A 25,407-nucleotide genomic window follows, 5' to 3' on the forward strand; every position below is an offset into this window, starting at 1 on the left:
TATTTATCATTTAGAACTCCCCAAATAACAAGTAAAACTGTTCTAATCTGTGAAAACACAAATTTAACCAAGAAGCCAATTCAAAACAATCAGATATGATCCATTTATATTGAACACAATCAACTACACGTAGTTTAACATCCCAGCTTTAAACAATAAAAACCACCAGATACAGACGTTTCCATAAGTTACAAAGCAAATCGCACTGAAACGCAAAGTAAATGAAGACAGCAGAAACTTTGCTCAATAGGAAACACTTTAAACCAGCAAACCTTCTCGTTTTAGCGACGAGGCGACAGCAGGAGGCTCAAGAGCAGGTGAAGAAACGCCGATATTCCCGACAACACGACCTCCAGGCTGACCTGGATTCATACGGCTGTTACAACCACCAATTAATAGTTAACCAGAGAGAGAAAAAAAAAAATCTCCTTATTGCTTTCTTCTTCAAGCATCAAACGACAAAGTTATTGTTGCTAAATGATCAAACTCTTTAGCCGTATTAAATTTCGATATTCTAAACTAAATCTGCATTTATTTCAATAAAATGCCGCTTCTCAGCTTTGCGTTTGCCACACTTCTTCATCTTGTGAGTTGACGTAAAACAATACACCGACTACAATAACAGTTCTCACCCTCATTAATGATGATGAAGAAACCATTTTAACCAAATGCCACGGGAATCAGACAAACAATGTGTGAGATCTCACAGCAAGGGTGCAAATCAGTGAGAGCTGCAGCTCGACATTATTTCCACAATAAATGAGCAGGGCTGTGATTTTTTATTTTTTTATTTTTTTTAAGAATAAATGACACACTGCTCAGAAGGAAAATGATGCCCAAAACTCTATAAACCCAATATATTGAATTCTACGACTGCTGAAAGGACATAAAACAAATAAAAAGCCACCGAAGAGCAAGAACCTGAATAATCTGTATTGTTTTGCCCCGACAAAAGACCTTTAATTACACTTAGAGGCTATTAGTGTTCTGCTGACTGAAGCAACATGGTTGAAAATGGACACTCTCTCGCCGGCTTGCAGGAGTCAGATGAGAAGATAATTACCTACTGTCACATCTGTCTGTGGATGTGAAGCAACAACCAGCGGAGAGTTCGCCGGGCATGAAGGGTGAAAACAAGGAGAAGCTGGGATCCTTCTTCTCTCCACGAATAACACACGCGCACACACACACACACACACACACACACACACACACACACACACACACACACACACACACACACACACACACACACACACACACACACACACACACACACACACACACACACACACACACACACACATAAAAACTATCCAGCAGAAGCTCAGAATCTCAAGGTGAAATACGGTACGTCGGATTTTTCTCAGTAAACAAACTCAACTGAGATCCGAGACTCTGATGCTAAAGTGGCTTAATTTATGATCTTATAGTTCAAAGCTTTAATCTTTGTATATCTATTTTAACCTCTCATAGAGTTTTATTTTAGCTGCCTTTTACTTTCATCCCTGCTTTTATTCCTTATTTACTCCTAAACTTTAATGGTTTAACTCCACATCGTAGTCAACATTCTTTCTTTCTCTTTTCCCCCGTTGTTCTTTCTTTGTTCTCAATTTTTTTCCCTTTTAACATTTTAATCAACCTTCAGTATATTCTACTTCTTTAGAGATGGATGGATGGATGGATGAATGGATGGATGGAACCAAAGACAGATATAAAGCCTCTAGAACAGGTAATCAAGAAGCACATTACTGTGAGTATGAGAATGAATTACACAAATATTGATGTAATGTATTGGCAATATGTCACTTTACCTTTAATCAATTAAGACTTTTTATATTGTTCTACCTTGTTACCCAACTGTTTAGAAGTGTATTGTAAAATTCTATATAATGATCATTATCACGTTGTGTGTTATTTGTGGTACACTCTGGATATTTGCACGTGTTAATTTGACACATGTACAGTACATGTGTCTGAGTGTTAGTTGATTATGTAAGAAAATATTTTCTCCCTTTAACGTTTGCCGTACTACATTTGAAACACATTTAAATACAAATTACTTGCTTGATTCCTTCATTCACCTCTTTGCAACACGATATTCACAAATTTTTTTTCTTCTTCCCCAGAAATCTTCAATGAGTGAAATAAAAAAACCAAAAGTGAAATAATCCATCTGTTTGCTCTCAGGTGCTTGAGACTCGTCTCATTTCATGAAAACATAACGGGTCTGAGGTTCCATTCCCTCCTTTAGTGCGGACGGCTTCCTAACGGTACGGTACGGCCGCCATCAAACAGCGCGAGTGCAGTTGAACATTTTTCTCAACTCCTCAGAGAAGGAAATGGCGAGGTAATCACACCAAGCAGGTCACAGATTTCTTTTTTCCCCCCACCTTGTCCTCAATGCCACTTTCTCACCAAATGTGGGGGAGAAATAAACAAACAAAAAAACAAAAACCCTAAAAAAAAAAAAAAAACAGTTTTGCCTTTTAAGTAGAGTCAGAAGCAGCATCTGGAAATGGATTTTTAAAGTGGCTACTTTTATATAAATACTCCCGTCAAGGTTTTATTAACATTGACAAACAAAAGCGCCTCCGCGAGTCTTGAAATGTTCTGTACGGGATTCGGCCGTACAAACAAACACCGCGGGAATGGATTTGTGAGTAATTTGACGGTGGTGGAGCGTGCAGTCGTGAGAGGATCTTCAGTGTAAGTCTGCCACGATGAGCTATAGTCTGCACAAATGTGCCTCTGTATATATGTGTGTGTGTGTGTGTGTGTGTGTGTGTACACTTGCCCTGCATGCTCTCTCCTGCCTCTAATGAGTGAATTCTCCAGCTCATCCCCTCCTTCCGTCGCCTCAGGACAGGACAGAGCAGCCAAGCTGACCACCGCAGTAATTGTCTCCTCTTTTCACTCGCCGCCTGCCTCTGGTTGGCCGTCAGAGGCTCTTCTCCCGTGGAGCAACACGGCGAAACACCGAGTGTCACGGTCTTTCTCTCCCCGGCGTCACTTAACGGAGCCGTCGCTCCCTCCCTCGGGGCGAGAGACGAGTCGTTTCCAAACTCTTAATGACTCTAAATGAAGAAGACTTCATTATCTGGGAATAGTCAGTCAGATGGTGAGACCTTTATCAGGACTGGAAAGTGTCTGCTGAACTTTTCACCCCCCGGGTGGGGGGGAGAGAGACGCAATATCACAATAAAAATGCAGGAGAACACATTTTTTTTTTTTTTTCTTTGCGACGAGTAACAAATCTAGGAAAAGCTGCGATGTTAAGACGTATTGGGGACTAATATTAAAGGGATATTCTGTGTGCACGTTCATACATGAGTGGATTTGGCAACAGTACATATCACAAATTGATATCCACATTTCTATTGAGAGACTTCATGAACGGCAAAATAAAAAATTTGCTCTCATGCACGATGCATTCACGCTCGACAAAAACTACAAACACACGTTTCATGAGCTGAATTTAAAGATCTAAGAGATTTTCTATGAACACAAAAGGCCCATTTCTCTCATTTGCCTAAATCTGTATTAGTGAGCAGTTCTCCTCAGACTGCAGGACCAATTGCACAGGTGTGTCTTCGGCTGGTCGCAATTAAAAGAAAGGAAAAAAATCTCAAATGTGCAGTTTTACGGTCTTGGGAGGGTCAATCAGTGTCTCACGTGGTCCAACACGTCTCCTTCACATCACAGTCGATCAGGTTGTGGAATGTTGGTCGAGTTCTCTTGTCATGTCCGGTGAGCCTGATGTTTCAGTTTTATCGATGGCGAAATATAAAATGTATTTTTACTTCTGGCCCTGGATTTAAGTACATTTCAGATACATGTTTTTACTTTAATAAACTTAAAAGGACAAACCTGTACTTTCAGTTTTTTTGGTTTTTGTCCATCCCCTCTCGCACAGACGGCGTACGGCGAGTTATTACGGGAGCCGATCGCTGAATGAGACTCATGTAAAGCATGTTGAGACATTTCAAGCAATAAAAATGTGCAATAAAAGTACCATTCCGGAGTTTCGTCTGGGAAAATTCAATATCTGTGAGACGGACGCATATTTTGGAATAAGTCCTAACTGCACTTGAAAAAACATATTAAAACTACAAAACACATTCACTGACTGTCTTTCTTCTCAAAGCGAGTCTTTGTCAGATCAAATGTTTCTTTCATTCTGGGAAAAACCCGAACCCACGTCTATGTGTTGTTTCCATTAATCAGCTCAATGGCGTGGTTGTATGCTACATTTTGTCTGTAATTCGGGCATTTTAATAATTGTAATTATGATATAAACACACGGACAAAGGGAACAAATAAGAGCAAAAAAAAAAAGTTAATCTTTAAAGAAGTGAAAACTTTGACTTGTGGCCATTTGTAACTTCTACCAGTTGTGCTCCGTCTAATACGAGTGGAATTTGATCAAGTATAAAACAATTTATTACACGAATATGCACTTAGCTTCTTCCTCTTCATCCATATTTATTTCGTTTCATAGTTTCACGTACAGGCAGTCATGCCTCATCACACATGGCAGACAGCAGCACCTTCATCCATCATCATAAGTAAACATTCTCACCACAAGCAAACAACAATCAGAACAAAGGCGGCAGCAGCATTTTCATGTCGAGAGAATTTTTTTTTCCCCCTTCTGTGAACTGAACCAGCTACTTACCATTTATTTCCATTTCTCTGAGAAACCAAAGCACCCGTGCAGCAGGGGTTCGCCATTAGAGTCCATTGTTTTGTTTTTTGACTTGACATTTTTATTTCACTGTAAATTCTGCCCTGGCGTTGGATTGGAATTCAGTTGCAGGTTGTTGGAATAGGAGACGTAGAGGCTTTAGTATTTCTACTGGACTCAAGCTATTGTCTGTTATTAGGTCTTACAAAGACATATTTTAATAGGAGATTAGTGTTGCATATTTATGTGTGTCCGCAGTAACTCTGGGGCCGTCCACACCTTGAAAACGGTTCACCTAAACGTGCCGTTTCTGGCCTGTCGTCCACATGAGGCGGTTTTAGAAGCGTGAAAACGGGTTTTCTTGAACACTTGTCCCAGAGTGGGAACATTTTAAAACCCCGGCTCATGCTGTCCAACCCCCCCGGGGTGAGGACGGCAAAGTCGGCAAAAACGATCATCTGTGAACAAACGATGATGTAATCGCCCCCCCCCCCCCCCACCGCGGTCTGTGATGTCATCAAATAGCCACAACAATCAGGGACGACAAGCTCCGGTCGAGTTGCAGAAGCTACATGATGCAAACAGCAGGAAGAGCAGGGCCAAGGATCTATAGAACTAGAATTATATAGAAATTGTTGAGCAGGATCTACTTCTAAAGTTCTATGTGCTTTGTCTTCTTCTGGGTTTTTGGTGTGTTTGGTGAGTCACAGCGCCCCTAAAGGCCTGGCATGTGTACTACAGGCCCTGAAGCCTGGTGTTGAGCCGTACTGTGGCCTCCATGTGTGCGTTTTGTGAAAACTGAGCGACACGGTGGAGAAGTGGTTAGCTCTCTCGCCTCACAGCGGGAACATCCCTGGTATGATTTCAGGCTTGGGGGGGCGGTTGTGTGTGGAGTTTGCATGTCACCAGTGTGCATCCAGATGTGTTCCACAAACCCTTTACTGCTTGACCTAAATAGACAAACACTGAATCCAAAATCTAAACGGTGACAGAAACCTTCAAACTGCAGGCTGCTCTGCATGTTTGGACTGGTTTTTTTTCTTCTTTTTTTTTTAATAATGGCAAAATTCCAATTGCGATGCGACATGACGATGAGCTCCACTATAAGATGAGTCAGTGGTTCAACACACAACAACGAGGTTGAATCAAACACATACCTGAAGGCCTCGATGATGTAGGAGGTGACGGCGGCTCCGCCTTCGTGTGGGTTGGACTGCCAGGTGAGGGTGACCGTGTTCTTGGTCACCTCCGTCACGACGGGTTTCTGCGGAGGCCCCGGGAGCTGGATGAACTCAGAAATCCTGGACACCGACGAGGCTCCGTCTTCTGTCGGGGAGAGAGAGAGAGAGAGAGAGAGAGAGAGAGAGAGAGAGAGAGAGAGAGACACATCAAGTGGGCTGATCCTCGTCAAACCGGAGAGGATTCTTGTCCTTTTAAAGGCTCCTGCTCTTTAGAAGAGCGAGGATCTCCTTGAGTGTGGAGGTGTGGTGTGAGTGACAGAGTGTGAAGTGTAACAGCACGACAAGAGCGCGGCGGCCACTTTTTGTCTAAGCACCTCTGACAGTCAGCATCCCACTCCAGCTCGACTCCCCTGTGATGCTGGAGACCTCGCACGTGTACATCCCGGAGTCGGAGTCCTGTTGAGACAAGCAGCCAACGATTCTGAGGAAGACGCCACAAAGAGAAAACGCTTCGAGCGGTTTCACTTTTTGAGCGATGTCTGGGATGCGCCGGGATGACTGAACGACTGAAGAGACGGAAAGGGTTTATGGCAAAATCCTGTTTGTACCTATTCGCCCCTTAATCCTTCTGACAGTGTTTGAAGGAACATTTACCTTGAACGCTGCGGGGGTGACTTTCAAAGTGTGGGAGGACAAGCCTCCATCACATTACCTAGCCTCCCCCCCTTTCACAATGTTTTTTTTATTTTGTAACCCACAGGCTATAAAAATAACGGTCATTCCAGAATTGGAGCCATGAAATGTCATATAACCCAGGTACAAAATATTGAAACATATAGTTCTGGGGTAAATTGTACTTGTCCTGACGTCAAATAAAAAAAAAAAAAAGAGAGAGAAACAGATTAAAAAAAAATGTTAAATACCAAATATGTCTGCAGTACGTCCTAACATATAATTCTGGCCCTGTCCCACCCCCTTGACGACCAAACTGCATCTCCAATGAAACAGTTAAAATACATTTAAAATGCCCCCCCCCCCCCCCCCCCCCCCCAAAGATGTCTCTTGTAATTGTGTAAACATTTGTTTCAGTCAACATCATATTTTAAATATGAATTATTATCTGTGTCTCACAACATTCAAGCCACTCTGTTACCTGAACACTTACTTTACTTACGTCAGCGTGTCCTTTTGCTCAACAGCAGCAGCTATTTAAACAACTCAATTCTATTCCTGAAAAAAGTTCAATTGGCATACATTTTCAATCCTGCTTCTGCACCAAATATAGCAAATAACAAATAAAACATTTTACAAGCTATGTCGTTGATGCCTCAGTCAATCAAGCTTTTCAAAATGTATTATTGATGAATACGTAATGGGGAAAATCTTTTTTTGTGTGAAAAATATATATTATATATACAGTTTAAATACAACTGTCAAAACCCTTACATTCATGATTTGTAATTGAATCCAATTGTGTAATTGAATCCGTTAAATTAATCAAGATTACACTTCCCATTACCCCAGCACCACATATGTAGGTCTTGATGAAATAATTATCAGTTTTATTCTCCGCTTAATTGTTTTTATCATTGTTTCTTCTCCAAAAGTGAAAGCTTCCGAATGAAGCTCTCTGGCGCCCCCTCAGGAGAAACCTGCCTAACACTCCACGATCACCAGAAAAAAGGTGGTCATTTAAAAGTGACGTCCAACTTTGTGAATAAATAAGAGAATCTCGAGATTTTAAAGCTCAGATAGTTGATCTTTAATCAAAGATTTTGTAAAATTGTATTAGTTGAACTGGTTGAGCTGATTGAGTCTGTTTAAAGTCGCCACATTAATCATGACAGCTATAGAACTGCAAATTACTGCAAATTACTTGCCAATATTTTAAATCTCATTTCGAGACATGATAGATCATTTCGCTTCTTTTAAAAGTTATTTACTTATTTTTAGTCCTTGATTTTACAATATAATCTTCAATCTAGTTTCAGGATTCCTCATCAAGTACAATGTACTTGCATGGACAGATCCTTTGGTCAGTTTCAAGTAATTTTCTTTTCAAATTTATAGTTTCTATTTAATATTTGGGTGACCCCTTTTTTTTTTTATCACTGCAGCTTATTTTGTAGGCCAATTTTCTTGAAAACCTCACGAAGCTACCAACATTTACCACTCAGACCTGCAAAGACAGACGTTTTGCAGAGAAACAACAAACTGTAAACAACACAACACTTTACACAATAAAGCTGACATCAAATCTTGCTAGCAAATAGTTCCCAAATTACTCATTCTGCCTTTCTGGAGCAAAGCATTTCTTTGGAGCTTTTTTTTTTTTTTTTTTTACCCCCCCATGGAAACATCAACAGCCAAAACAGTGACATTAAAGATCGTAAAATTAGGCTGAGAGGCATTAAAAGACTCCAGGGAGCTCGGGGAAACTGCAAAGACTGGGAGGTATTGTCAAGGCAAGCAAAAAAAATAAAAGGATCACGTCTTATTCATTACCTTTTCAGAAAAAAAGGTAATGTGTTCTCTTTATAGTTGAGCCTAAATACAGAGAGGAGTTCATAGTGGGAAATACAGTACATTTTCTACAATGAGCCCAAACCCATCACTGGAAATATTGATGTACTTCTGTAAAAACCAGTATTTTAACATCGCGACTGGTTTTCAAACTCTCAAAATGTATTTACTTGGTGACTTTCTTGTGGTCCAACTCTGTGTAACATTTCAAGAGTTTTCTGAGCTGCACTGTAAACAATAGAAGCTTCATCTTTCCATATGCTCAAGGTAAATAAGAGGCGGGGCAGCCTGTACCCTTTTTGCACATCCTTGTCCTTTTTTCTTTTTTTTTTTGCTCAACAAATTTGGATTAATATTTAAATCTCCTCCCCCACAACAGCAGAAGCCGAAGTGATGTGAGGACACTGGCTGTGCAGGAAAGAGGAGTTCAGACCAGCAACTAGTGATGATTGCTAGAAATTTAAAAAAAAAATTGCTTCAACTCCTTCCGTGTCGCAAACAAACGTGATTCCACGCTGCCGTGCAAAGTACACAGACCTTTAATCACCTGCGACGACAGAATAATCGACTCCAGTGGGTTGTTTTTTTTTTCCGCCCCCTCCTCTGAAGTTGCACCTTCATCCTCAGCGGCTCAAAGACCTTGACGCTCCACCTCCGCCTCCCGTTTGCGTTATGGAGTGTGCATACGCCTGCATGCCTCACCGACACTCTGGCGCTGCTCTGGCTCGGCGCCCGTCATCAGACCATATGAGATCATCCGCCGCAGCGCTGACCTCTGGCTGACAGACAGCGCAGCGTGTGGGCAGGTGAACTTCTTCAGATGACTCCGACTGCCGCTGAAATATTGATGGCGGGCGGAGGCATCGGCAGGATAAATATTTTTAGTTCCCTCACTAGTCATCTCCATATCCCCTCTCTCTCTTTTTATTTTTTTTCTTTGTCAACCCCTCGATGCCACACTAATGCATCTCTTCTGTTCCATTGAACACATTGGCATGGCAGATCCCCCCCCCCCCCCCCCCCCGCCCCCCCGCCCCCCCGCCCCCCCCCGCCTCAGCGGCGCACTGGACCGAGCCCTAATGCTCCAAGTTTGCTGAGGAACAGGATGAGAGAGAGGAGGTGAATAAGCACAGCCCGGCCAAGAGATTTAATTAGAAGCCAGGTTTGATGATTAATCGTCTATCGCCAGTCAATTAACGGAAGAAAAAATTATGCCGCTTGTGCTCCGTCCCCCCGCTGACCTCCAGGTGGGGTTGCAGCACAAAAGGGGCTTCTGACCGCCCCTCCGTCAAAAGTGGAACACATTAGCATTAACAAACAAGAACCTTCATTAACATTACAATTACACACCGCATGGACACATAATTGCGCTGGAGAGATATGCGCCGCCTTGGAGAGATTGCTCTTTGAAACTTCGTCTCACCTTAATTTGACACACGCGCAAATGGAGTTTCTTGATGTAAATAAGAAAAAGAAGAAAGAAAGAAAGAAAGAAAAAAAAAAAGAGTTGCCGCGGCGGAGGTGGCAGAGATCAGACGGGGGATGTTTACAGTGTTTAACACTTTTTTTTGGTATTTTCAATCAGGCTATTTTTCATTCCATTTGAGGAGCGACTTGCCTTTCAAACTCCATCCTTTTCATTAGCCTTTTCCATTAAATACCTCCGAAACACACACACACACACACACAGGCACACACACCTTCACATCAGTGATTCGCAGCGTGCCGTTCTCCATCAAGGTCACTCGAGGTTGTTTCTCCTCCAGCCTCTCGCCGTCCTTGTCCCACGAAATCCCCACGTTGGTTCCTCCGACGACGCGGCAGTGCAGCTGAGCCGTCGCACCGCGAGACACCGTCTGATTGGCCGGTCCCTGGCGGATGATCGGGGGGATGCGACCCGAGGGCCCTGGAAAGTTTTGGGGGGCCGAGAAGGGAGGCGGGAGATTCCATTGAGGCGGTTGACTGTTTTGGTTTTTTTTACCAATTAGCAGAAATTGGTGGAAAATACATGTGGAAGTCAAACAAAAGGCCTGCAGAAAACACGATTAAAAAGTTCCCAGCCGTTTGGGTGCAAAAGGTGAAAATACTTTGGATGCTTCGTAGGCAGAAAACAATAAACTGCATACAGAGAAAAAAAAAAAAAAAAAAAAAAAAAAAGCTTAAATCTGGTGCTTACAAGCTGCCTGCGGAAGAACCTTAAGCCTGGGGTTCATTGCTCATCCAGCATGGGGCCGCTTAATAACTGTGTTTTCTCTCTGAGCCTTATTGTTGTGCACCTACTAAGTAATTAATGTGTTTTCTGCTCATTAGCCGACGGTACAGAATAAAGAATAAACCTCTCCCGAGCCTCACCCCCCTCCACCTCCAGCAGCGCCTTCGTCAACACGCTCCCGGCCACGGAGATGGCCTGGCAGATGTAAAAGCCCGAGTCCTCGGGGTGGACGTCAGCGATGGTCAGCTCGCCGCCCATGGACACGGAGTAGCGGCCCGACTGTGACGGCGGCTGGCCGGGGAACAATAACATCTAGACACAAACGAAGACAGATCGTTTTGATTTCTTTTTTAGTCACATTCCATTGAATGGCCGCGTCGTTTTACCCACTGACACCGACTTCCACTCACCTCTCACTAAGCTGAGTTATTGATAAAAGTGTATTTCTTGATTGGCGTAGCGGTGTGAACGTTCAGCCCACTGGCACAAGACATTGTTCGATTCCAGATTTTGAGTTTGCACAACCTTCTGCAAGCGTGAGTTTTTTATATTTATGCTCCAGTTTCCACCCACAAGTTTGAAGACATGTTTTGTTTCGTCTAAATCACCTGGAGGCGTGACTCTGTGTGCTCAATGGGGCGGAAAAGGACTGGTGACCTGGTAGGGGGGGGGGGGGGGGGGGGGTTACTGCCTTTTACCCTCTGTCGGTGTAAGCTGGATCCTGCCCCACCATAACGCCCCCACCATAGATTGATTATTGCTAAAATATCAGTTTATTAAAAATATGATGGAAGCAGTTGCTCCATGTTGTTTGTTTGTTGTTTCACTAAACAAAGGACTAAATTATCTCTAACTCCACACCTAACAGTCGAGAGAGCCTGTAATTTTACTTTGATATTTACGTTTGTTTTGTTTTTTTTAACACGTATGCATCGAGGCATCCAGCATCTTAGCCATATTTTACAGTCTGTCAATTCAAAAGTCATTGTACTGTAATGCATTGCAATAAAAAAATGTTTCCATGTACTGTGCATTCATACTCCGCCTGTCAATAGATGCTTGCCCAGATCACAAAGTCTGTAAACAATTTAAAAAAACCCAAACAAATGAAAATAAAGACAAAGAAAACATGGCAGACTGACAGCTGTTGTCAGTTCGGGCCAAGAAAAATCATAGTTATTGACTATCACAGGTTCTTCTGTATCGCAGGTCTACATGAGACGAACTGAAGTGAGCAGCTATAGAATAGAATAGAATAGAATAGAATTTTCTTGTGTTTACATAGAAAATATCTGCTAGTAAACAAAAGCCATGAGGAACCTGAACTCGATTGGTTGTTTTTGGGGTTGATGCCCACTGACAGACGTTTTTGCAATCCCATCCTGTTTTTCCTGTAACTGAGATGGATGTGGACAAGGGGGGAGGGGGGGGGGGGGTGGGGTGGATGCATCAATCCATTCATCCATCCATTTCATTCCTCTAAGAGGCTTAGACTCCAGTAGAGGGACCAAGGTTATAAGGCTACAGATAATCCTTCAAATACAGCAAAAAAAAAAAAACCCTCTACAAACAGCCAAGCCACGCTTCAACCGCCCCGTAGACTGAGGCTTATTCACAAAATAAATAAATAAATAAACAAAAAATCTGTAGCTGAACTTCCTATTTGCTCTCCAACCATCTTCAAGCCGCTCCTGCCAGCCGGCCATCGCAGCTGCTGTCGAGCAAGGCAGTATGTATAGTTGCAGGGAGGGTGTGGAGGGAGGGTTTGCCCCGGAGAAGCAGCTCCCACACCTGGTGTGCTTCCTGCACGAGCCCCCTTTCTTTCTCTTCCACTTTACTCAACACCCCCCCCCCCCGCCGGAGCGCCGCAGTCGTGGACGGGAGAACAAGCGCTCCTCGCCAATGCAATGCAGCAATATCTCCCAACACTTTTGTTTCTACTCATATATCTCTGAGCCAAATGCAAATGTGCTGGAAACTCTTCTTCTGCCTGTTTCGCCTGTTACAAAAAAACAAAAACAAAAAAATGTGTTTGGGAGAGTGTGGGCATCCCAAAAAAAAAAAAAAGAAAGAAAAAAAAAGGTGTCAGTAAAAAAAAAAAAAGAAAGAAAAAAAGAAGGACGATTAAATCAGACAAAACCTGCTCATGTTGCAGTGAGTCATTCTCGCATTTAAAACAAAGAAGGTGTGAAAGTCCGCTTACCGATTGGATAAACAATACAGTATTAGCAAAGTTAAGAAAAATCTCCCGACAACACGTCAAAAAAACCCAAAAACCAGAAACCTGAAGTTTATCGAGGAGCAAACATATTCATAATCGCTCATCCCGTGATTTGCAGACGAGGATTTTTCTCTGGATGTCCTCTTACCTGGCTGCCCTCTTTCTGCCAGAAAATGGCAGGCGGAGGGTTTCCTGTGGTGCCGCACTGGAAGGTGACGCTCCTCCCCTGGGTGGCAATCTGGTCTCGTGGCTTGGCGGCGATCTGCGGCGGCACTGGAGGAGGGAGGGGAAAGAGAGACGAGGAGCATGTGACCACGCGGCCAAAAAAAAACCCCAGGACCTTGATTCCTTGTTTAATTAACGGCGGGAAGAAGAAGAATAGTTCATTTTACTCCACTTCACTTGACCTCTGGAACCCTGCCGCGGCATTCCCAACATCCCCAATCAAATCTGACAATGCGAAGGGATAAAACAATTCAGTGTAAAACCACCTTGAGACACCAGCACCACAGTAAAACAACCCCCCCCCCCACCCTGCCCCCCCGCCTGGCTTGAAGACTGCACAGACAGCAAAACTGCACTCTCTTTTCTGTTCTCCAGAGGGAGAAAACACACTTGCTGATTCACAATATGCTCACAGGCGGTAATCCCATTTCATTGTTTGGGAAGCGGCAATAAACAGAAAATTATCTGAAAAGAAACATTTTACCGGGTTATTTGGGGATCGGTCTTTTCCCAGCTTGATCCCCCCCCCCCCCACCCGACGTTTACATTTTGGAGACACATGAACCATCTGGAGAGATTTGCATTCCAACAAGCACAAGGAGAGTTGTGCTTGGTATTGCGTGTGGATGACATCGATTTCATTGAGTCTCAAACCCGAGAAACTTCTGGCGTTGAGTCAAAGGTTACGACAAGGCAGTGAAATGAAACGTGAAAGTTGGAGCGACGCAATGGAGTTTAAGTGTAAAGACTTTTAACAGCGTGGGTTTGCCTCGCTACAATTTTCAGCAGAAATCACAACAATCCATAAGTATATTATGAAACTGTTATTCAATTGAAAACAAACAGTTGAGTGCAACAGTATCTGATTCACTACTAGAGACGTCAAAATACATTTTGTTCAGGAGCCACATGCAGCCCAATCTCATTTCCAGTGGGCCGGATATGTAAAATAGTGCCGTAATAAACTTTACATTTAAATTTTTAAGTTTTTCTTTGTTGTGGAGCAGAGTAAGTGTGATGAAAATGTCTACATTCTCACAAAATCGAACAATATATGACAGGAAATGACGATAATCGCAACGTTACGACAATTTCAATGACGCCTTCTGGTGCAAAATACAGTGAAATGTAAGAAAAAAAACTGTTGCATTATGGGTATTTCTATAAACTCACCATGACAGCGTGGCTTTGAGGCCGGTACTAGTTTGCTCTATTTCATGGCAGCATCACTGACATCTCAGCTCGGCTCTCAGTATTTTGAAAGAAATTTGGTAAAAAAAACTAAATCAACGTTTTTGAAATGTTTACAATTTGTTTGATGGACTGGAGTCTGGTTTTGGTCGTATGTATGACACCCCGGCTCTACAGGAGGACTTATCAGATATTTCAAATCGTAAGCAATTAACTAGTAAGAGAATAATTTTTGTTTTTATTGCCTATTTATACCAATTTTTGTTTCAATAATGTTATAATGGATTTAAATGCAGTGAAGAACTCAAGCAATGCAAGTTTATACTAAATATTCTAGAAATACTACTATTGCCAACACAAATGTAAGTTTTTGTTAATTATGTGACATGATTGTGAGGCAAAGAAAATACAGTTTGGGTGCAAACTATATAGAGTTTAATTTTTCTGAACAATCAACGATCCTGAGTATCCTGCACATCTGTTGTAGTAAGTTTGCTCTTATAAAACTTCCACTGATCTATAAATGTGCAAAACCATTCCCTTTGTGTTTTGTTTACAGACTAATTTTACTATTATTATATAATTGTGTCTGGGTATATAATATGTTGATAATCTCAGTTTTGTATAGTCTTTTAGCCATTTTCCTGTCGGAAAGTCGGTTAAATAAAAAAAAACCCACAATTTTATGTTTGCTCAGTATTTATTTTTACAATAAACTCTAAATATAAGCTATATAGTTTCCTCATAACAAACATCGGTGGTAACGGGATGGTTCAGACCACGAATGCTGAAGTTTTTTCAACCAAACTGAGTTTGGAAGTCAAAGTGAAGTGATTCCTGCTAACGGGTTAAGGCATAAACATGCAGAGTCCAGAAAATATTAATTTGACAGGCAGGGAAGAAAAAAACTAAATTAATCTCAGAGGGGGGGTGTATTTAACAGCTCGTATAAAACCGCCAGAACGTGCACGCTGTAGTCAAAAACCGCCGTCTGATGCAGCCGCAGAGGTGTAAAAAGTCATAAAATGAAGAATACTGTGTTAAAATGTGGTGTAAAATATGTTTAGCGGCTTCGCGCCCCTGCTGGTAACCCGGATCTCCATCAATAAAGATCTCATTAGCTCCTAACAAGTGAGATTTAAGACTTGTGCCTTTAACCTTCTGAGCTTTTTGATCTATCGCTGCACTTTGACAGCGCTGCCTTCTTTAATGAGAGGAATCACCTCCAGGTCCTCACACAGAAGGGAAAAGAAAAACATTGCAGCACAAGCCAAGCACCATCCATGATGACATTTACACAGTTATTTTGAGAAAGGCAGAGCTGCCAATTTCCAGCTCGGGTCAAATCATTGCGTTATCCAACATCAACATCATCATCATCAGCATATCCTCTGTAGATTCACACTGACTACTACCTTCCTCCTCCCCGCCTCAATCACCGGCTCTCACTTTCCCTCCAAAGCGTCTCCAGCCTGGACTCACCCTCCCTATAAATCTCAGCACACACACACACACACACACACACACAGAGCTCACATTTCCCTGGATCCCCCACGAGAGCTGAAGATCTGAGTCATCTGCGTCTCATTATTCACACGGGGCGCGTGTCGCCGAACACACGACACGCTTTGATCAAAATGCTGTGACGACGTCTTGGTGGATGTTCCTTTTCCTCGCAACGTTTCCAAACAGAATCTGACGTCATTAACTCCTGAGACCTTCCTAATATGTTTTCAAGTTGTTGTTTTTTTGTTTTGTTTACAGCTCCGACTCTCATCAGGAGAGTCTGTGGTAATTCTCACGGGTAATTTTGAATCACCTTTTTTTTTTTTTTTTTTTATTTGCATAAGAACTATTGAGATGTATCTTCACTGTCTGTTTGAGGCTGACGAGCAGCTGCTGTCTGAGAGAGAGAGAGAGAGAGAGAGAGAGAGAGAGAGAGAGAGAGAGAGGAGAGAGAAGAGAGAGAGGAGAGAGAGAGAGAGAGAGAGAGAGAGAGAGAGAGAGAGAGCGAGAGAGCGAGAGAGAGAGAGAGAGAGAGAGAGAGAGAGAGAGAGAGAGAGAGAGAGAGAATATTTTTTTCTTGGAGAACAGGCTTTCTTTCCCAATTAGTGAATTCCAGATAAAAATGGTGCCTGCAGAAAGAAAGATAATCATTCTCCACAGCCGTGTATCTAATTCATTTCTTATCTGCTGCTCCGGGGAGAAACATCGGATGAGACCTATATTAGAATACCACATTTAGAAAAACGTGTGTTTTCGCCTGTACAATATGGATCATTTTCCTTTATTCAAGTGTTATAACACTGCTGTGTCATTAATGAGTTCAGCTTGAGAACACTGACTTATCTCTCATTATTGCAATTGTTTGAGAAAGAATAAGAACGTGTTTAGAAGTTTGTGGCCAAAAATGGAGAAAATTAAACATTTATGAGAATAAATGAGGAGAGTAACCATATTTAGAAACTTTACTACCAACATTTTATGAGGTGATATCGGTCAGAAATGCAGAATTAAATAGTCATCAGGGAATATTCTGCACTATTTCTTCAGTAAAGTGTTGCTTCCTTCCAGTCAAAACAGGATGCATATACTTCAAAAATATGAAAAATATATATATATATATAATAAGTGATATGTGTGCTCAATGCTAATGCTGCCAGTTAGTCATATATATATGACATTTTTTAAAGAAATAACAATAAAAGGAGTATGTACGTAATCGAAAGTGTGTAGCTAATCTTCTATTGGAATACAGAGAGGAAAGAATTCAAATTTGTGGATTTTTAAAGCAAAGATTGTGATTTATTTTCTCTCAGTTTAATACTGTCCAATAATGTTTACTACCGTAATGCCTGGACTATAAGTCAGATCTATTAAAAAAGTTTCTTAAGGGTCTCAGGACCTCCAAACTGTTTCTGCTGCTTTGTCTGCTGGATATTTACTCAAATCCCGCGGTGTAGCTTTATTTGTGGTCAACATTACGACACATACGGTAATAATGGGGCTTTTTAGTGATACTGAAGCTGGATTCTGTTGTCATACAGTGACATCTAGTGGTTTCAGATGGTATATAATAGCATATAAGTCACATGATCATCATACAATCACAAAAAAGTGTCACTCAGTTAAAAAAACAGTCTATTAAAATGGCACATGGAGTTGTTTACACGGTTTTAAACATTTTGAAATGACTGATATGGACACGATAAGGGATTGAAGGGTTTAAACAACTTATTTGTTGAGATGTTTAAGTAGAGTTTGGTTCTATTGGATCTATACGTTTAGGTTTTTACCAGTCAGTATCTCCTTCCCGAGTGTCGTTGATATAAATGTCTCTGAGGGGAGGTTAATGATGTATTCACGGTGTTTCTGTCGCCGTTACCACCTTCTGTTGGTCCATCAAAGACTTTCTCATAGTTTCTCAGTATAAACGAACCCCCGTGATCCTAACAGCTCAGGTCCAGGATGCTTCTTTCACAGCCGCTCAGTCTTCAGGTCTGTGTGGGCAGGAGGTGGTCTCTTCATCATGTGTTCTGCTGAACTCACCTCCTGCTGCAGGTCAGGAGGTCAGGGAGCTCGCCGTGGTTAAGAGACATGAGGAAAACCATGCTCAACATCCATGGTTTTACAATCAGAAAGTCAACAAACAAGCGTAACTACTGCTACTCTGCAGCAACTTGCACGGCAAAGACTACATCTACATCTGAAGATCCAGTACAGCAAATCCACCCATGAGTCAGTGAGCCGCTACGAGCAGTGAAAAACCACTTTTTCATTATTTTTATCGGGAACATATTTCGTAAACTTCACATTAAAAACACCTGGTGAGATTGTATGGAGATAAAAGTTCCTTTTCCCACATGACCTTAAATATGCCCTGATGGTTTTGCAGTCATATCACCGAGCAGAGCCTATGAAAATGAAAGAAAATATAATGTTGTTGCTGACTCTTTGAGAAGCTTCATGGGAAACGAAGGATCCAAACCACGTTGGTCTTTCACCTGTAGCGAAGACCGAGTATCTCCACACCATTCAGTCATTAAAAAAAAAAACCCATGATCTTTCTATAAAAATAACACTATGTACTATATATTCAGAAGGTAAAAGCCCATGCAAGCCCGACTGATGGCTGTAATGAAATGCAAGAAGAGCAGATTAATGCGATCACAATTTGGGGTTGAACGTTCAAGCGACATGAAGTCGAACAAGACTTCCGTTTGTAATTAAAAGCTTTTCAGCTGCAGTTTGCTCCACTGTAGCTGCAAACGAGTGCAGGATTTACACGGTGTCACATTATCCCGACTCACTCGCCTCAACACGGCAGATGTGTGTTCCAGACTCAGTCTTTAATCTGGAATACATTAAGTCTGTGCGTCTGCGGCTTACAGAATGGCTGACTGCAGCAACAGGCATGTTGTCAACATGTCAGCACCTAATGGAGGAATTTATTTACACCATTAGGCATTTGATTGTTGCTTTTTAAAAACCATTAAGGATACCAATAACAAACTGACACGGGCTCTTTTGGGTTTTTTTTTCCCTGAATAAACTGGAGATGAATTAGATGGGAAGTGAACTTAGGGCGCGGTCCGACTGGAATGATGATAGGGTTTGAAACATGATGGAGAGAGATGGAAAATTAATGAGACGGGTGAAACGCTGGGCTACAAAACAAACAAAAAAAAAGCATCACATGGAGAGAAAAAAGAAAAGAAAGAAAAAGAACTCCTGATAAAGAATAAAAAGGAGTGACGAGAGAACTGCTCAGCTCGGATTTCATTTACACTGATAAAAGCATTAGTGGATGAAGTCGTCTGAGACTATTTAAACCAAGACACAGCCGGCGTGGAGGGAAAAGAAGGGCACGAGAGAGAGAGCGAGAGAGAGCGGAAGGGAGATAAAGAGACAGGAAGAGCGAGGGAGTCATGTCTTATTAATACTGAGACTGCTCTCTGGCAGTGAGTTAAAGCACACATCTACCAAACATCTGTCAAATGGCGTAATCCATACGGTTTAGCATAAGCTGCTGGCGGCGGCGCCGGACGGGACGCCAGCGAAACGCACCGATATAAAAAACACGTCGCTTTTGGCCGTGACGTGAGAACAGGCTTTGTGTGCGACGCTGTTGCCATGTGATTTTTGCTCCACCTTTTACAACATGGGTTCAGATTGAGAGCCGCTGCTTCTTCTTCTTCTTCTTCTTCTTTTTTTAATGCATGCCTAAGTACGTCTGCGTGCGCTCATATGCAATATGCATGACGCGGTTTTTCTTACCGTGGACCTGCAACATGGCCGAGGCCTCCGTCTTGCCCACGCTGTTCTCAGACGTGCAGGTGTACGTCCCCTCGTCCTGCTCCTTCACGTGGAACAAACGCAGACTGTTGCCGTTGCGGATTTCGAACCTGGGAAGATAAAATAGGAGATAATGAAAGAGCTCACACAGGGACATAGCGGAAAGGGGGAAGAAAAAAAAAATCACCATATTAATCTGTGGAGCGCAAAAAAGGCAGGACAAGATAATGTCAGTTCTATTCTTGTCAATCAACCTGTTGCAAGGATTTTTTTTTTTTTTCAATCCGGTGACATTATCTGGAAAGAAGTGGAACAATGTGTCTTATCTTTAATGTTGTATCCAGTCCCAGGAAAAATTATTCAAACACAATCCATTTGAAGCGCTTATGACTACTTTTGCTTTATTTTTTTTAAACAAAAGCATTTTATATCTTTACGGTGCAGAAGAAAGATCACTTAAAATCGCCAAGCGCAAACAGACTCCAGACACTTCAGCGGAGGAAAAATGGTGCTAATTCACTTTATTTTGAGGATCATAAGCAACACAAAGAAGAGACAATTTTGAAGTACAAGATAAGAGTAGAACACGAAAGACAAACGATCACTTGACGTTTTCAATTTTGTATCTGTTCACCATGTAGACGAACAAACCGCCACACCACACTGACTCTGTTGCCACGGCAGCCGGTCAGACTCTTCAATACCTACATTAAATGATAAGGTCTCCAATCAATGCTTCACATGGAGGCGCATTGGCCCCCACAACAAACCTTAAATCTCACTAAAAAGATAAACATCCCCAGACAAGATTTCCGCAGCAATCGCCAAGTTTTTAATTTAAGACTTTTGAAGACATTTTCATTGCCGCATAAAATCTAATTTACCATCTGTTTCACGCTCGCAGCAGAAGAGGTGCAATAAGTTTTGAGAAGAAGCAGATGCAGGAGATATACATGCACTGATTAAATCACATTTTATCTGTCACGGCTGGGCATAAATTTTATGGCAATTCTTTTAAGTAATTAAAGGTTTATAAATGCTTTATGTGCGGTTGAAGGCCAGTGGGGCGACGGTTTGAGATCCAGCTTTTGTGGCTTTTGAGGAAAACTATGTGTTCACCCCCTCTTATCCAGATCTGTTAAGAAGTAAAAAATATACACGTCATCTGCAGCTTTAAAACGTGCTATTTTTAGACATTTTATGGGATTTGAAAACAGCATCAAACAAGAGTTGAGGTCAAACCATTGAGCTCACCTCATCATACCCTCATTAAACCCAAGTTTTGCTTTTTAGCTAAAAGTCATTGCATTTGTACTTAAGTGCATTTAATTTACAAGATGCTTGTTTCTTGTTGGTTTCCCACATGTATTTACGCCTTTAAGCTCGCACCGGAAGTCATTATACTTCAAGCGAACCTCCTTGTCGGCTTGAAGCCCGGCCTACGCAACTATTCAAGTCAAAACGCATCATTTCTGCGTTTTCGCTTAAGAAAAGTTTCATGTTCCCAAAGCAACATTTTGAAAACAATGTCAGTTTACATGAAAACTGTAAAAACGCTGAACGCTGTAGTTTTCATCTCGGGCCACTAGTGGGTGCTGCTGTTTGTTTTTGTAATGATGACAGTGACTGTCTGCTATAAATGCACCAGGTTCCAGGAGAAAATGGACTGAGAGTCATGACACTCTAGATATAAACATTGTTTATAAACTTCATCGTAAAAACTACTTCTTATGGTGCGCAGTAGCAGCATCTCTGCTGTATATATAGAGACGGAGTCTGACCGTTTTCAAAAAGCTCTACCTTTGGAGACCTACTCAAATGAGTGGCGTTGTCAGTGGCTCTGACCTTCACTATCTTGTAAAGGGACACCCAAAAAGACATTAAAAGTTTTGCCCTTCCACTTGAAAACGTTGGTGTGTAAACTAAAGCAGACGTGTGTTTTTTGTTGTTGCTTCACCTTCTTCATAGCGAGAAACAAGGAACATTTATTAAAGAAACATGAAACGAAAGTCTTCTGCCAGCTTTGTTTTTTTTAGCAGCTCTGCTCTTCCGGAAATTAGAAAAATACACCTTACAGTAACTGTTAATTGTCCCAATTTACACTTTTTAAAAATGTTTTATTTTGCACGTATAATCAAACAATACATTCAGTGTGATCCTTCAAACGGAGTTAAACTATCGTGTTTGTAGCTGCATATTTACTGCAGGGGCCCCGACTCCATCTGCACCGCAGCCTTAGAACGACACCATGTCTCTACAGAAACATTCAACAATGTTTATTAAATATCTGTCACGATGTGTTTCACTGTCACACATAAACACTGACATCAAGCAAAAGCTGCCGATAAAGAGGGTGTTAGATACTTTTAAAACACATAATACGCCGCAAAACCTTCCTAATTTCACCAGCAATTCTTTGTGTCGGGCTAAACAACGTTTGTGGGTTTATTGTGGATTTAGTTGAAGCCGCTGAGGGATCATAAAAGCATCCTTCATGGTTTTGAAGGCTGGTACATCGTATGTGTGCTTTGTTTGGATGTTTTGTTTTGGGTTTTTTTTCCCCGTGATGCATTCGTACTTCACAAAAACACAGCGAAGCGACTCTGGAAGTGGACCAGGACCTGATGTTTGAGGTGCTCTCCGTCAGTTTGTTTGGTGTGCGCCCAGGTTTGGATGACAGAGTGTTCAAGCAAACCAGAGCAACCGCAGCCAGGTTTAGTTCCCCTGAACTGAACCTGCAAGGTGTGGACAGTCGTCTACTCAGTGAACTTGGTTTACATTGGACGGCTGGTGTAAAACAACAATCTGCTAAGGAACAATTTCTCTGTTTTCAGCAGCTCTTGTCTTGTCTGGTCAGCGGATCTTTATTCTTGTGTTTTAACTGGTGTTAAATGATTACAATTTTTAATCAGATTAATCACAATGTTGCTGAAGATCAAGTTTGATTAATAAAGATTGAATACAGCACATTTTTAATCTATATGAATTGTGTTTCATTTTGCAATCAGGCTCAAGAAAGAAGGGAATATATCTGCACTTAGCATGTTTACTGAACACCTTTAGTGTAGGAGGAAGAACTCAGAGTAAGCAACATGACAGATTAATCCATGTTAATGCATTCATCCCTCGTTTTAACATCCTTGAGATATTCTTCTGGCCTCGTCTATGTTGTAGATTCATTATTCTGGTTTATTTGTGTCTAGTCTGCAATGTGTACTAACTCTCCTCCTGTTTCAAGTCTTCTCTCTGTTCCGTTTCCTTTGAGCCGATTGCAGCTGCCCTGAGGTGACCATAGTTTGATTTCCTGATAGAAAAAAAACTAACACTTTGCAACACTGGAGATAATACACAACGTTCACTCAATATGCGTAACAAGAAAGAAAAAAGAACTGCAGTATTCGGTGTAGATTTAAAATAAATGCTTAATGGCCTCTTGATAAACACTGAAATATAAAACGAGCAGAAAAGGTCAACCTGAACTGGTTCGTTAAGACCTGCACTTTTAGAACTGTGGTGCAAACTCGTGGTTATGTAACGACCTCAGAGCCGGACCCCCGGTGATCTCTGACGCCACCAAAGGGAGTCTTGGACCCCAGGATTGGTTTTGATCTGGATTCCTTCACTGCTTCAGTCTGGTCTGTTCCCTTGGAATACCTCACCCTGCTGTTTTAGCCAACATCAGAGGTTGGCAGTTCGGGTCCTTGAAGGCCGCGGCCTTTACATGTTTTTCAGCGTCTTCCTGATAATTACAACTCATGACAATCTGACGTGTTGGAGGAACAAAGACTGACGCTCCCAAGGTCCCAGGACTTCCCTCTCTACATGAATAAAAATTGAAAAAAGAGCTACAAGTTTGCAGGAATTAATGATCGTTGGATGGATGAATGTGTGTTTATTTTATTAGTCTGGCTGAACTTACAGGAGATATTGTTGTTGCTGTATTGTGTTTCGCTTCAAGTATTTCTAAAAAAAAAAAAAAAAACCTCGCCTGTCGGACTTCCTCTGTTGTCCGTTCACAGCCAAGCCTCGCACTTCGAAGTCCTTGAGGAAACGCACCACAATGCATGTGCATGAATTTAGTAAACAACTAGAATAAAGTCCATCCGTCTTCTGCCCGATGTTAACAAAGGCTTGCAGGGAGCTGCAGATCCCAGCGGAGTGTCGAGTGAAAGCAGAGGAGGAGCAGAGGTCACCGGTCCACCACAGGACAAACACAAAGACACTCACATTCATACTGAAGGAAAACAAGTCAACTTCAAATGTATGTTTTTGGACTCGGCTTCAAACCCACAACCTTTTTAATTACTACATGGTCTGCCTCTCTATATTGCTTCAATCGTCATCGTTGCCGACGCGAGACGGTGCCTTCTGCTTCCTGTTGGTACAAATGAGCCGAAAACACCAATTATTCATTCAGATTTATGAGATTTTGGTATTTTAGATTTCCATAACATGTCAATTAAAATGATTGTTGCTTGTGACATAAGATTTTCACGTGGAAACTTAAAACATTTGTTGTGTTTTGGGCGTCGGTTTATACGACATCGGTGCCGGGAACTTTTTGAAAATGGCTTAGACACGGTTGAAACCCATGAAAATCGCAACTTTTCTGAAAAGCGGCTACTGTGCAGGGTCACCATGGACACCATGGACACCATAATTGAGATGGACAATAACAAAAATAATCACCTCCAGAGTGTCAAGACTCCCAGTCCATTTTCTCTTGGGGCTTGGTCATTTTATTTTGACAGTCACCGTAATAACAATCCAATGTCGCCATCTGTCCACTAGAAAGCCAATGTTCTCCCATTGTTAAATGTTTATAGCATTTTGTTTGTGTGTGTGTGTCATTGCAAAACAAACAACAACAAGGGTCCACTAGTGGCCCGACATGAAAACTACATATTTTTCACTTGAAGCAACTAAAATGTGTCAATTTGAATGTTTGCATTAAACTACGTTTAACAACTTGTGATTCATTTAACACAAAATCCAATAACATAATATACGTATTATGTTAATAAAAATATTGCCTGTGAAAGAAACTAATTTATTTAGTATAAATTTGTGAAATGGAAAAAAAAAAGTATAATTTAAATGTAATTATTTAATAAGCTTAACTAAAAGTACCTTACAATGAGTTTAAATAACCCAGGACGACTCAGCCCGCTAATGAATCCTCTTTGGTCGTTTCCATTAATGTATTTATATTAGCAGACTAATAAAAAAGGCATGAATTAATGAGCAGTTGCTCTGCATATGTTTTCTGGGTCACGAGCTGAGAAAGCTCCCAGCCGGGCCTCGGTGAGTGTGCGTCAGCGCTCTGCCTCTCCATTGGTCCCGCCTCACGTCTGTCACGCTCACCTCCCGCGGGGCAGCTCGCCTTCCTCCCGCCGCCATCGCACAGTCGGGGCGGGATCCCCGTGGACTTCACACAGGAAGTCCACCGTCTCTTCCTCCATCACCACCTGGTTCACCGGCCTGCGGACCAACACGGGGCGCTCTGCAGAGCGGAAGAGGGGAAAAAAAACGGCTTTGACCACCACGTACGGTTTCACGCTCCTCCCGAGGCGCCTGGCGCCTGCATGCAGCGCGTTGTGCTCACCGTACACCACCAGCTCCGCGGGATCGCTGTCCCTCTCTCCGACCATATTAGTGCCCACGCAAACGTACATGCCAGCGTCGCTCTTCCTGGTGTGAGAGATCATCAGTTTGCCCCCGCGCATCTGAAAAACAGCACGATTAATCCCAAAAAAATGTCCTGAATAAAGACACACAAATTGACAGATCCCACTGCTGTCTCAGGCTTTCATGCAAAACAGCACATTTGGAATAGGCTCTGCAGAAAGATAATCATTAACCCTCCACGTCC

The 25,407-nt window shown here is 42.0% G+C and overlaps 1 protein-coding gene across 1 annotated transcript in view; it reads right to left on the reverse strand.

Moving 5' to 3' along the window:
• Positions 1–25,407, reverse strand: part of LOC308141017 (roundabout homolog 2) — a gene marked incomplete at both ends in the record, with an annotated part of 84,650 nt that overhangs the window by 30,448 nt on the left and 28,795 nt on the right. The window contains 8 exon segments of the mRNA XM_080511019.1: positions 5,845–6,013; positions 6,243–6,324; positions 10,092–10,297; positions 10,744–10,915; positions 12,973–13,097; positions 19,518–19,645; positions 24,900–25,038; positions 25,141–25,261. Coding sequence (XP_080367145.1) covers positions 5,845–6,013; positions 6,243–6,324; positions 10,092–10,297; positions 10,744–10,915; positions 12,973–13,097; positions 19,518–19,645; positions 24,900–25,038; positions 25,141–25,261 — 1,142 coding nt within the window.

This window comes from Blennius ocellaris (assembly GCF_963422515.1).
Source record: "Blennius ocellaris genome assembly, chromosome: 2".
NCBI classification, from domain to species: Eukaryota; Metazoa; Chordata; class Actinopteri; order Blenniiformes; family Blenniidae; genus Blennius; species Blennius ocellaris.